Genomic DNA, 12,500 nt, shown 5'->3' with positions numbered 1-12,500 from the left:
GGCTCCCACAGGTCCCTACACCCCCAACACTAACACCCACCTACAGGTCCCTACACCCCCAACACTAACCCGCACCTACCTACCAATCTACCTCTCTCTCTATCCCTCTATCTCTCTATCCCTCTCGGTCTCTCGCTCTCTATTCAGTTCAATTCAATTCTACCACTCTATTCCTCTATCCTCTAGCTTCAAGGCAAGTAACACTGAATCATGCATGAGAGCACCAGCTGTTCCGGACGACTGTGTGATCACACTCTCCGTAGCCGAAGTATGTAAGACCTTTAAACAGGTCAACATTCACAAGGCCACGAGGCCAGACCAGCTGGCAAGTCTCGTCACTGACATTTTCAACCTCTCCCTGACCCAGTCTGTAATACCAACATGTTTCAAGCAGACCACCATAGTCCCTGTGCCCAAGAATGTAAAGGTAACCTTCCTAAATGACTACAGCCTAGTAGCACTCACATCTGTAGCCATGAAGTGCTTTGAAATGCTGGTCATGGCTCACATCAACACCATCCCAGAAACCCTAGACACATTCCAATTCGCATACCACCCCAACAGATCCACAGATGATGCAATCTCTATTGCACTCCACACTGCCCTTTCCCACCTGAACAAAAGGAACACCTACGTGAGAATGTTGTTCATTGACTACAACTCAGCGTTCAACACCATAACGCTCTCAAAGCTCATCACTCAGCTGAGAACCCTGGGACTAAAACACCTCCCTCTGCAACTGGATCCTGGACTTCCTGATGGGCCGCCCCCAGGTGGTAAGAGTAGGTAACACACCCGCCACGCTGATCCTCAACACGGGGGCCCCTCAGGGGTGCGTGCTCAGTCCCCTGATGTACTACCTGTTCACCCATGATTGCATGGCCAGGCACGACTCCAACACCATCATCAAGTTTGCCGGTGACACAACAGTGGTAGGCCTGAGCATAGACAACGATGAGACAGCCTATAGGGAGGAGGTCAGAGACTTGGCCGTGTGGTGTCAGGACAACAACCTCTACCTCAACGTGATCAAGACAAAGGAGCTGATTGTGGACTACAGGAAAAGGAGGGCAGAACAGGCCCCCATTAACATCGACAGGGCTGAAGTGGAGCGGGTCGAGAGTTTCAAGATCCTTGATGTCCACATCACCAACAAACTATCATGGTCCAAACACACCAAGACAGTCGCGAAGAGGGCATGACAAGATTTGGCATGGGTTCCTATATCTTTAAAAAGTTCTACAGCCATTGAGAGCATCCTGACCGGTTGCATTACTACCTGGTATGGCAACTGCTTGGCATCCGACCATAAGGCACTATAGAGGTTAGTAGGTACGGCCCAGTACATCACTGGGGCCAAGTATCCTGCCATCCAGGACCTCTATACCAAGCGGTGTCAGAGGAAGGCCCAGGAAATTGTCAAAGAACACTAACTAAGTTAAGGACCCTGTGACTAAACACCTCCCTCAGTCACCCAAGTCATAGACTGTTGTCTCTGCTGCCGCACGGTAAGCGGTACCGGAGTGCCAAGTCTAGGATTAAAAGGCTCCTCAACAGCTTCTACCAACAAGCCATAAGACTGCTGAACAATTAATCAAATGGCCACCCGGACTATTTACATTGACCTCCTTTGTTTTTACACTGCTGCTGTTTATTATCTATGGATAGTCACTTTACCCTTTAACCCCTATGTACAAATGTTATACCTCGAAGGAACCTGTTGACTCGGTACCGGTACCCCCTGTATATAGTCTCCACATTGACTCTGTACCGGTACCCCCTGTATACAGCCTCCACATTGACTCTGTACCGGTACCCCCTGTATATAGCCTCCACATTGACTCTATACCGTAACACCCTGTATATAGCCTCCACATTGACTCTGTACCGTAACACCCTGTATATAGCCTCCACATTGACTCTATACCGTAACACCCTGTATATAGCCTCCACATTGACTCTGTACCATTACCCCCTGTATATAGCCTCCACATTGACTCTGTACCATAACACCCTGTATACAGCCTCCACATTGACTCTGTACCGTAACACCCTGTATATAGCCTCCACATTGACTCTGTACTGGTACCCCCTGTATATAGCCTCCACATTGACTCTGTACCGGTACCCCCTGTATATAGCCTCCACATTGACTCTGTACCATAACACCCTGTATATAGCCTCCACATTGACTCTGTACCAGTACCCCCTGTATATAGCCTCCACATTGACTCTGTACTGGTGCTCCCTGTATATAGCCTCCACATTGACTATGTACCGGTGCTCCCTGTATATAGTCTCCACATTGACTCTGTACCGGTGCCCCCTGTATATAGCCTCCAGATTGACTCTGTATGGGTACCCCCTGTATATAACCTCCACATTGACTCTGTACCGGTACCCCCTGTATATAGTCTCCACATTGACTCTGTACCGGTACCCCCTGTATATAACCTCCACATTGACTCTGTACCGGTACCCCCTGTATATAGTCTCCACATTGACTCTGTCCCGGTACCCCCTGTATATAGTCTCCACATTGACTCTGTACCGGTACCCCCTGTATATAACCTCCACATTGACTCTGTACCGGTACCCCCTGTATATAGCCTCCACATTGACTCTGTACCGGTACCCCCTGTATATAGCCTACACATTGACTCTGTACTGGTACCCCCTGTATATAGCCTCCACATTGACTCTGTACCGGTACCCCCTGTATATAACCACATTGACTCTGTACCGGTACCCCCTGTATATAGCCTCCACATTGACTCTGTACCGGTACCCCCTGTATATAGCCTACACATTGACTCTGTACTGGTACCCCCTGTATATAGCCTCCACTTTGACTCTGTACCGGTACCCCCTGTATATAACCACATTGACTCTGTACCGGTACCCCCTGTATAAAGCTTTGTTATTGTTAATTTTATTGTGTTACTTTTTATTAGATTTTTTAACTTTAGTTTATTTAGTAAATATTTTCTTTACTCTATTTCTTGAACTGCATTGTTGGTCTCTCTCGCTCTCACTCTCCCTCTCTCTATCGCTCGCTCTCTCCCTCTCTCTATCGCTCTCCCTCTCTCTATCGCTCGCTCTCTCCCTCTCTCTATCGCTCTCCACTTCTATCTGCCCGCCCCTCTCCCTCTCTCTATCGCTCTCCCTCTCTCTATCGCCGCTCTCTCCCTCTCTCTATCGCTCTCCCTCTCTCTATCGCTCGCTCTCTCCCTCTCTCTATCGCTCTCCCTCTCTCTATCGCTCGCTCTCTCCCTCTCTCTATCGCTCTCCCTCTCTCTATCGCTCGCTCTCTCCCTCTCTCTATCGCTCTCCCTCTCTCTATCGCTCGCTCTCTCCCTCTCTCTATCGCTCGCTCTCTCCCTCTCTCTATCGCTATTCCCTTGAACTGCATCGCTTCTCTCTATCGCTCGCTCTCTCCCTCTCTCTATCGCTCTCCCTCTCTCTATCGCTCGCTCTCTCCCTCTCTCTATCGCTCGCTCTCTCCCTCTCTCTATCGCTCTCTCTCTCCCTCTCTATCGCTCGCTCTCTCCCTCGCTCTCACTCTCTCGACCTCTCTCACTCTCCCTCTCTCTATCGCTCTCTCTCTCCCTCTCTCTATCGCTCTCTCTCTCCCTCTCTCTATCGCTCTCTCTCTCCCTCTCTATCGCTCTCTCTCCCTCTCTCCCTCTCTCTCTCTCTCTCCCTCCCTCTCTCCCTCTCTCTCTCTTGCTCTCTATCCCTTTCCATCTGTTAATCCCTAAGCAGTGTGACATCATGCCATCTGTCGACTTCAGCCCTCTTGCCTGTGGGGAAAGGAGAGGGAGGGTAGTTTTGTTTGGCATCATGCCCAGTAGAGGATCTCTGCTGTCGGGTACAGCAGCCCTGGTGTCCCCTGGTCTCTGACCTCCCTGAATCTCCTTTAAGTAAACACCCTTATTTTATTTTTCTGATAGCACATCTAAACCTTACAGTTAAGGGTCTGTCCCTACAGTAGAACCAGGGTCTGTCCCTACAGTAGAACCAGGGTCTGTCTCTACAGTAGAACCAGGGTCTGTCCCTACAGTAGAACCAAGGTCTGTCCCTACAGTAGAACCAGGGTCTGTCTCTACAGTAGAACCAGGGTCTGTCTCTACAGTAGAACCAAGGTCTATCCCTACAGTAGAACCAGGGTCTGTCCCTACAGTAGAACCAGGGTCTGTCCCTACAGTAGAACCAGGGTCTGTCTCTACAGTAGAACCAGGGTCTGTCTCTACAGTAGAACCAAGGTCTATCCCTACAGTAGAACCAGAGTCTGTCCCTACAGTAGAACCAGGGTCTGTCCCTACAGTAGAACCAGGGTCTATCCCTACAGTAGAACCAGGGTCTGTCCCTACAGTAGAACCAGAGTCTGTCCCTACAGTAGAACCAGGGTCTGTCCCTACAGTAGAACCAGGGTCTGTCCCTACAGTAGAACCAGGGTCTGTCTCTACAGTAGAACCAGGGTCTGTCCCTACAGTAGAACCAGGGTCTGTCTCTACAGTAGAACCAGGGTCTGTCTCTACAGTAGAACCAAGGTCTATCCCTACAGTAGAACCAGGGTCTATCCCTACAGTAGAACAGTAGAATCAGGGTCTGTCCCTACAGTAGAACCAGGGTCTATCCCTACAGTAGAACAGTAGAACCAGGGTCTGTCCCTCCGGTAGAACCTGGGTCTGTCCCTACAGTAGAACAGTAGAACCAGGGTCTATCCCTACAGTAGAACCAGGGTCTATCCCTACAGTAGAACAGTAGAACCAGGGTCTATCCCTACAGTAGAACCAGGGTATGTCCCTACAGTAGAACCAGGGTCTGTCCCTACAGTAGAACCAGGGTCTATCCCTACAGTAGAACCAGGGTCTGTCCCTACAGTAGAACCAGGGTCTGTCCCTACAGTAGAACCAGGGTCTGTCCCTACAGTAGAATCAGGGTCTGTCCCTACAGTAGAACCAGGGTCTGTCCCTACAGTAGAACAGTAGAACCAGGGTCCATCCCTACAGTAGAACCAGGGTCCATCCCTACAGTAGAACCAGGGTCTGTCCCTACAGTAGAACAGTAGAACCAGGGTCTATACCTATAGTAGAACCAGGTTCCATCCCTACAGTAGAACCAGGGTCTGTCCCTACAGTAGAACAGTAGAACCAGGGTCTATCCCTACAGTAGAACCAGGGTCTGTCCCTACAGTAGAACAGTAGAACCAGGGTCTGCCCCTACAGTAGAACAGTAGAACCAGGGTCTATCCCTACAGTAGAACCAGGGTCTATCCCTACAGTAGAACCAGGGTCTATCCCTACAGTAGAACCAGGGTCCATCCCTACAGTAGAACCAGGGTCTATCCCTACAGTAGAACCAGGGTCTGTCCCTACAGTAGAACCAGGGTCTATCCCTACAGTAGAACAGTAGAACCAGGGTCTATCCCTACAGTAGAACCAGGGTCTGTCCCTACAGTAGAACAGTAGAACCAGGGTCTATCCCTACAGTAGAACCAGGGTCTATCCCTACAGTAGAACCAGGGTCTGTCCCTACAGTAGAACCAGGGTCTGTCCCTACAGTAGAACAGTAGAACCAGGGTCTGTCCCTACAGTAGAACAGTAGAACCAGGGTCTATCCCTACAGTAGAACCAGGGTCCATCCCTCCTTAACTGCAGCATCAGTTTTCCTCTCGTCAAGTCAGACACTGCATACCTTTTGGAGAGCTGTTTAACTTGGCAGAAATGTCCAGATCAACAAGCCCACGTCAGCTAACATTTATTTTTATTTAGTTTCTTTAGCCCATAGATATTGTTGTAAATATCACATGAATACACATTAGACATGGGGAAAAATGTATAGAATTGCAATAAAATTAGCTTTAAAACTGCATAATGTTCTCTGCCCCTCATGACAAAATGTGTAGAATTGCAGGAAATAATTTTTAAACCTACAAAATGTTTTCTCCACCAACCAGAAGGGTGTGAACAGTTTGTTGTCATGAACAGTGCTAGAACCTATAGAACTAGACGTGATGCATACAGGAGCGTGAGATGTTCCCCTGGCGCTGGAAAGGAGCCCCCCCCCTGTTTTAGAGGATGATGGGACTGGACATGACAGTGTAGTGGAGCATACTCCTACTACTAGTAAAGCTAGCCAGTCAGAGTACGCCCTGCCATATCCTCTCCCTCCATCCTCTCCCTCCATCCTCGCCCTCCATCCTCTCCCTCCATCCTCTCTCTCCCTCCTCTCCCTCCATCCTCTCTCTCCATCCTCTCCCTCCATCCTCTCTCTCCATCCTCTCTCCATCCTCTCTCTCCATCCTCTCTCTCCATCCTCTCCCTCCATCCTCGCCCTCCATCCTCTCTCTCCCTCCATCCTCTCTCTCCATCCTCTCCCTCCATCCTCTCCCTCCATCCTCTCTCTCCATCCTCTCCCTCCCCCCATCCTCTCTCTCCATCCTCTCTCTCCATCCTCTCCCTCCCCCCATCCTCTCTCTCCATCCTCTCTCTCCATCCTCTCTCTCCATCCTCTCTCTCCATCCTCTCTCTCCATCCTCTCCCTCCATCCTCTCTCTCCATCCTCTCTCTCCAGCCTCTCTCTCCATCCTCTCTCTCCAGCCTCTCTCTCCATCCTCTCTCTCCAGCCTCTCTCTCCATGCTTTCCCTCCCTCCATCCTCTCTCTCCATCCCTCCTCTCCCTCCATCCTCTCCCTCCATCCTCTCTCTCCATCCTCTCTCTCCAGCCTCTCTCTTCAGCCTCTCTCTCCATCCCCTCCCTCCATCCTCTCTCTCCATCCTCTCCCTCCATCCTCTCTCTCCATCCTCTCCCTCCATCCTCTCTCTCCATCCTCTCTCCAGCCTCTCTCTTCAGCCTCTCTCTCCAGCCTCTCCCTCCCTCCATCCCCTCCCTCCATCCTTTAAGTACTCACCTCCATCAGAGTCTGGAGAAGATCATTGGACAGAGGGCGTTGGTAGAAAGGAGAGAAAGAAACAAATGAATGTTAGCACAATCACAAGGTCAGGAAGTAAACTGACATGTAGTTAGTAGCCCTTGATAAGGTGAGTAGCCCTTGATAAGGTGAGTAGCCCTTGATAAGGTGAGTAGCCCTTGATAAGGTGAGTAGCCAGAACGCTTCACTGGGACAGCATCAGGGTCAAGACAGAAAAACACCCACACACTCTCACACACACAGATGGAGAGAGGAGAGAGAGAGAGAGAGAGAGACCTGACCCGAATTGTAAGCACCCCCCAGCCTGATATTCGTAGAGTCCCAAAGCCAACAGTAACACTCACGCAAGCACACACACACGCATGCACGCACGCACGCACGCACACACAGTCTGGCCTGCCGACAGACCCTGTTAGCATCAGATAACAGATGGGTGATGGTCCCTGTGTGTGTGTGTGTGTGTGTGTGTGTGTGTGTGTGTGTGTGTGTGTGTGTGTGTGTGTGTGTGTGTGTGTGTGTGTGTGTGTGTGTGTGTGTGTGTGTGTGTGTGTGTGTGTGTGTACACATAAGGTGATGGTCCCTGTCTTAGCTGTTCCATACACCCACAAATAACAGTCCCCAAAACAAACTCACTCAAATGTTTGACAAAAGAGAATGTATTTTCAGAAAATAGTCTTATTTTAACTCTGTAAGAGTCCAAAAGTGAAAAACAAGTCACAGAGTAGAAGTTATTCTAATTAAAATATATGTCTAGCATTCTGTTGTTGTGCTTCACTGTTCTCACGATCAAAGCAGACAGAAAGACAGCTATAATCCACAAATAGTCAAATGTTGAAATCTCTGGCTAAGCACAGAGAAGCTTTCATGATTTCTGGTTCTATTTTTTTTTAATGAACAATCTTTCGATGCTAAAAAGAAGCATAGTTTATCCTGAACCTCCCGCGGTTCTAAGATGGAGACAACTCTGTTTGATATATCCAGATGCAGTTGGTTTTATAGAGTTACTTTTGATATGAATTAAATAAAACATCCTGTCACATTAAGGTTTTCACTGACTGAAAGCATTTGGGTGTGTGTGTGTGTGTGTGTGTGTGTGTGTGTGTGTGTGTGTGTGTGTGTGTGTGTGTGTGTGTGTGTGTGTGTGTGTGTGTGTGTGTGTGTGTGTGTGTGTGTGTGTGTGTGTGTGTGTGTGACTAGAAAGGAGATCAAATAGATACAGACTAGAGAGGAGATCAGATAGATACAGACTGGAGAGGAGATCAGATAGATACGGACACGCAGACTGAGCCAGTGACTGTCTCTGATAGTTTGTGACAGACCCCTGTGTTGTTGTGGAGGTAACTGTCCCCAGTGATGGAACATCTCATCATACATCCAGGACGACACTGGTCTGAGTCTGTTGGGACGACACTGGTCTGAGTCTGGAGGGACGACACTGGTCTGAGTCTGGAGGGACGACACCGGTCTGAGTCTGTAGGGACGACACTGGTCTGAGTCTGTAGGGATGACACTGGTCTGAGTCTGGAGGGACGACACTGGTCTGAGTCTGTTGGGACGACACTCTGTTCTGGTCTGAGTCTGGAGGGACGACACTCTGTTCTGGTCTGAGTCTGTAGGGACGACACTGGTCTGAGTCTGTAGGGACGACACTCTGTTCTGGTCTGAGTTTGTAGGGACGACACTGGTCTGAGTCTGTAGGGACGACACTGGTCTGAGTCTGTAAGGACGACACTCTGTTCTGGTCTGAGTCTGTAGGGACGACACTGGTCTGAGTCTCTGGTCTGAGTCTGTAGGGACGACACTGGTCTGAGTCTGTAGGGACGACACTCTGTTCTGGTCTGAGTCTGTAGGGACGACACTGGTCTGAGTCTGTAGGGACGACACTGGTCTGAGTCTGTAGGGACGACACTCTGTTCTGGTCTGAGTCTGTAGGGACGACACTGGTCTGAGTCTGTAGGGACGACACTGGTCTGAGTCTGTAGGGACGACACTCTGTTCTGGTCTGAGTCTGTAGGGACGACACTGGTCTGAGTCTGTAGGGATGACACTCTGTTCTGGTCTGAGTCTGTAGGGACGACACTCTGTTCTGGTCTGAGTCTGTAGGGACGACACTCTGTTCTGGTCTGAGTCTGTAGGGACGACACTGGTCTGAGTCTGTAGGGACGACACTCTGTTCTGGTCTGAGTCTGTAGGGACGACACTCTGTTCTGGTCTGAGTCTGGAGGGACGACACTCTGTTCTGGTCTGAGTCTGTAGGGACGACACTGGTCTGAGTCTGTAGGGACGACACTGGTCTGAGTCTGTAGGGACGACACTCTGTTCTGGTCTGAGTCTGTAGGGACGACACTCTGTTCTGGTCTGAGTCTGTAGGGACGACACTCTGTTCTGGTCTGAGTCTGTAGGGACGACACTCTGTTCTGGTCTGAGTCTGTAGGGACGACACTCTGTTCTGGTCTGAGTCTGTAGGGACGACACTGGTCTGTTCTGGTCTGAGTCTGTAGGGACGACACTGGTCTGAGTCTGTAGGGACGACACTCTGTTCTGGTCTGAGTCTGTAGGGACGACACTGGTCTGAGTCTGTAGGGATGACACTGGTCTGAGTCTGTAGGGACGACACTGGTCTGAGTCTGTAGGGACGACACTGGTCTGAGTCTGTAGGGATGACACTCTGTTCTGGTCTGAGTCTGTAGGGACGACACTGGTCTGAGTCTGTAGGGACGACACTCTGTTCTGGTCTGAGTCTGTAGGGACGACACTCTGTTCTGGTCTGAGTCTGTAGGGACGACACTGGTCTGAGTCTGTAGGGACGACACTCTGTTCTGGTCTGAGTCTGTAGGGACGACACTGGTCTGAGTCTGTAGGGACGACACTCTGTTCTGGTCTGAGTTTGTAGGGACGACACTGGTCTGAGTCTGTAGGGACTGGTCTGAGTCTGTAGGGACGACACTCTGTTCTGGTCTGAGTCTGTAGGGACGACACTGGTCTGAGTCTGTGTTCTGGTCTGAGTCTGTAGGGACGACACTGGTCTGAGTCTGTAGGGACGACACTCTGTTCTGGTCTGAGTTTGTAGGGACGACACTGGTCTGAGTCTGTAGGGACGACACTGGTCTGAGTCTGTAAGGACGACACTCTGTTCTGGTCTGAGTCTGTAGGGACGACACTGGTCTGAGTCTGTAGGGACGACACTGGTCTGAGTCTGTAGGGACGACACTGGTCTGAGTCTGTAGGGACGACACTCTGTTCTGGTCTGAGTCTGTAGGGACGACACTGGTCTGAGTCTGTAGGGACGACACTGGTCTGAGTCTGTAGGGACGACACTCTGTTCTGGTCTGAGTCTGTAGGGACGACACTGGTCTGAGTCTGTAGGGACGACTGTTCTGGTCTGAGTCTGTAGGGACGACACTGGTCTGAGTCTGGTCTGAGTCTGTAGGGACGACACTCTGTTCTGGTCTGAGTCTGTAGGGACGACACTCTGAGTCTGTAGGGATGACTGGTCTGAGTCTGTAGGGACGACACTGGTCTGAGTCTGTAGGGACTCTGTTCTGGTCTGAGTCTGTAGGGACGACACTCTGTTCTGGTCTGAGTCTGTAGGGACGACACTCTGTTCTGGTCTGAGTCTGTAGGGACGACACTGGTCTGTTCTGGTCTGAGTCTGTAGGGACGACACTGGTCTGTCTCTGGGTCTGAGTCTGTAGGGACGACACTCTGTTCTGGTCTGAGTCTGTACTGGTCTGAGTCTGTAGGGACGACACTCTGTTCTGGTCTGAGTCTGTAGGGACGACACTCTGTTCTGGTCTGAGTCTGTAGGGACGACACTCTGTTCTGGTCTGAGTCTGTAGGGACACACTCTGTTCTGGTCTGAGTCTGTAGTCTGTTCTGGTCTGAGTCTGTAGGGACGACACTCTGTTCTGGTCTGAGTCTGTAGGGACGACACTGGTCTGAGTCTGTAGGGACGACACTCTGTTCTGGTCTGAGTCTGTAGGGACGACACTGGTCTGAGTCTGTAGGGACGACACTCTGTTCTGGTCTGAGTCTGTAGGGACGACACTCTGTTCTGGTCTGAGTCTGTAGGGACGACACTCTGTTCTGGTCTGAGTCTGTAGGGACGACACTGGTCTGAGTCTGTAGGGATGACACTCTGTTCTGGTCTGAGTCTGTAGGGACGACACTCTGTTCTGGTCTGAGTCTGTAGGGACGACACTGGTCTGAGTCTGTAGGGATGACACTCTGTTCTGGTCTGAGTCTGTAGGGACGACACTCTGTTCTGGTCTGAGTCTGTAGGGACGACACTCTGTTCTGGTCTGAGTCTGTAGGGACGACACTCTGTTCTGGTCTGAGTCTGTAGGGACGACACTGGTCTGAGTCTGTAGGGACGACACTCTGTTCTGGTCTGAGTCTGTAGGGACGACACTGGTCTGAGTCTGTAGGGATGACACTCTGTTCTGGTCTGAGTCTGTAGGGACGACACTCTGTTCTGGTCTGAGTCTGTAGGGACGACACTCTGTTCTGGTCTGAGTCTGTAGGGACGACACTGGTCTGAGTCTGTAGGGATGACACTCTGTTCTGGTCTGAGTCTGTAGGGACGACACTCTGTTCTGGTCTGAGTCTGGAGGGACGACACTGGTCTGAGTCTGTAGGGATGACACTCTGTTCTGGTCTGAGTCTGTAGGGACGACACTCTGTTCTGGTCTGAGTCTGGAGGGACGACACTGGTCTGAGTCTGTAGGGACGACACTCTGTTCTGGTCTGAGTCTGTAGGGACGACACTCTGTTCTGGTCTGAGTCTGTAGGGACGACACTCTGTTCTGGTCTGAGTCTGTAGGGACGACACTGGTCTGAGTCTGTAGGGATGACACTCTGTTCTGGTCTGAGTCTGTAGGGACGACACTCTGTTCTGGTCTGAGTCTGGAGGGACGACACTGGTCTGAGTCTGTAGGGACGACACTCTGTTCTGGTCTGAGTCTGTAGGGACGACACTCTGTTCTGGTCTGAGTCTGTAGGGACGACACTGGTCTGAGTCTGTAGGGACGACACTCTGTTCTGGTCTGAGTCTGTAGGGACGACACTCTGTTCTGGTCTGAGTCTGGAGGGACGACACTGGTCTGAGTCTGTAGGGACGACACTCTGTTCTGGTCTGAGTCTGTAGGGACGACACTCTGTTCTGGTCTGAGTCTGTAGGGACGACACTCTGTTCTGGTCTGAGTCTGTAGGGACGACACTCTGTTCTGGTCTGAGTCTGTAGGGACGACACTCTGTTCTGGTCTGAGTCTGTAGGGACGACACTGGTCTGAGTCTGTAGGGACGACACTCTGTTCTGGTCTGAGTCTGTAGGGACGACACTCTGTTCTGGTCTGAGTCTGTAGGGACGACACTCTGTTCTGGTCTGAGTCTGTAGGGACGACACTCTGTTCTGGTCTGAGTCTGTAGGGACGACACTCTGTTCTGGTCTGAGTCTGTAGGGACGACACTCTGTTCTGGTCTGAGTCTGTAGGGACGACACTGGTCTGAGTCTGTAGGGACGACACTCTGTTCTGGTCTGAGTCTGTAGGGACGACACTCTGTT

General features: G+C 50.8%; 1 protein-coding gene across 9 annotated transcripts in view; it reads right to left on the bottom strand.

Moving 5' to 3' along the window:
* The window catches only part of LOC124025204 (arf-GAP with coiled-coil, ANK repeat and PH domain-containing protein 3-like), a 159,313-nt gene that overhangs the window by 51,484 nt on the left and 95,329 nt on the right, over nt 1-12,500 (bottom strand). For all 9 annotated transcript variants that reach the window (XR_006837160.1, XM_046338823.1, XM_046338828.1 and 6 more), the window contains exon 10: nt 6,917-6,928. Coding sequence is in view for 8 of the 9 variants with exons in the window: in XM_046338823.1 (XP_046194779.1) it covers nt 6,917-6,928 (12 nt within the window). In the remaining variant the exon portion in view is untranslated. The remainder of the gene's footprint in view (nt 1-6,916; nt 6,929-12,500) is intronic.

This window comes from Oncorhynchus gorbuscha, linkage group LG03 (genome assembly GCF_021184085.1).
Source record: "Oncorhynchus gorbuscha isolate QuinsamMale2020 ecotype Even-year linkage group LG03, OgorEven_v1.0, whole genome shotgun sequence".
NCBI lineage: Eukaryota > Metazoa > Chordata > Actinopteri > Salmoniformes > Salmonidae > Oncorhynchus > Oncorhynchus gorbuscha.
This window is presented reverse-complemented; position numbering and strand designations above follow the sequence as displayed.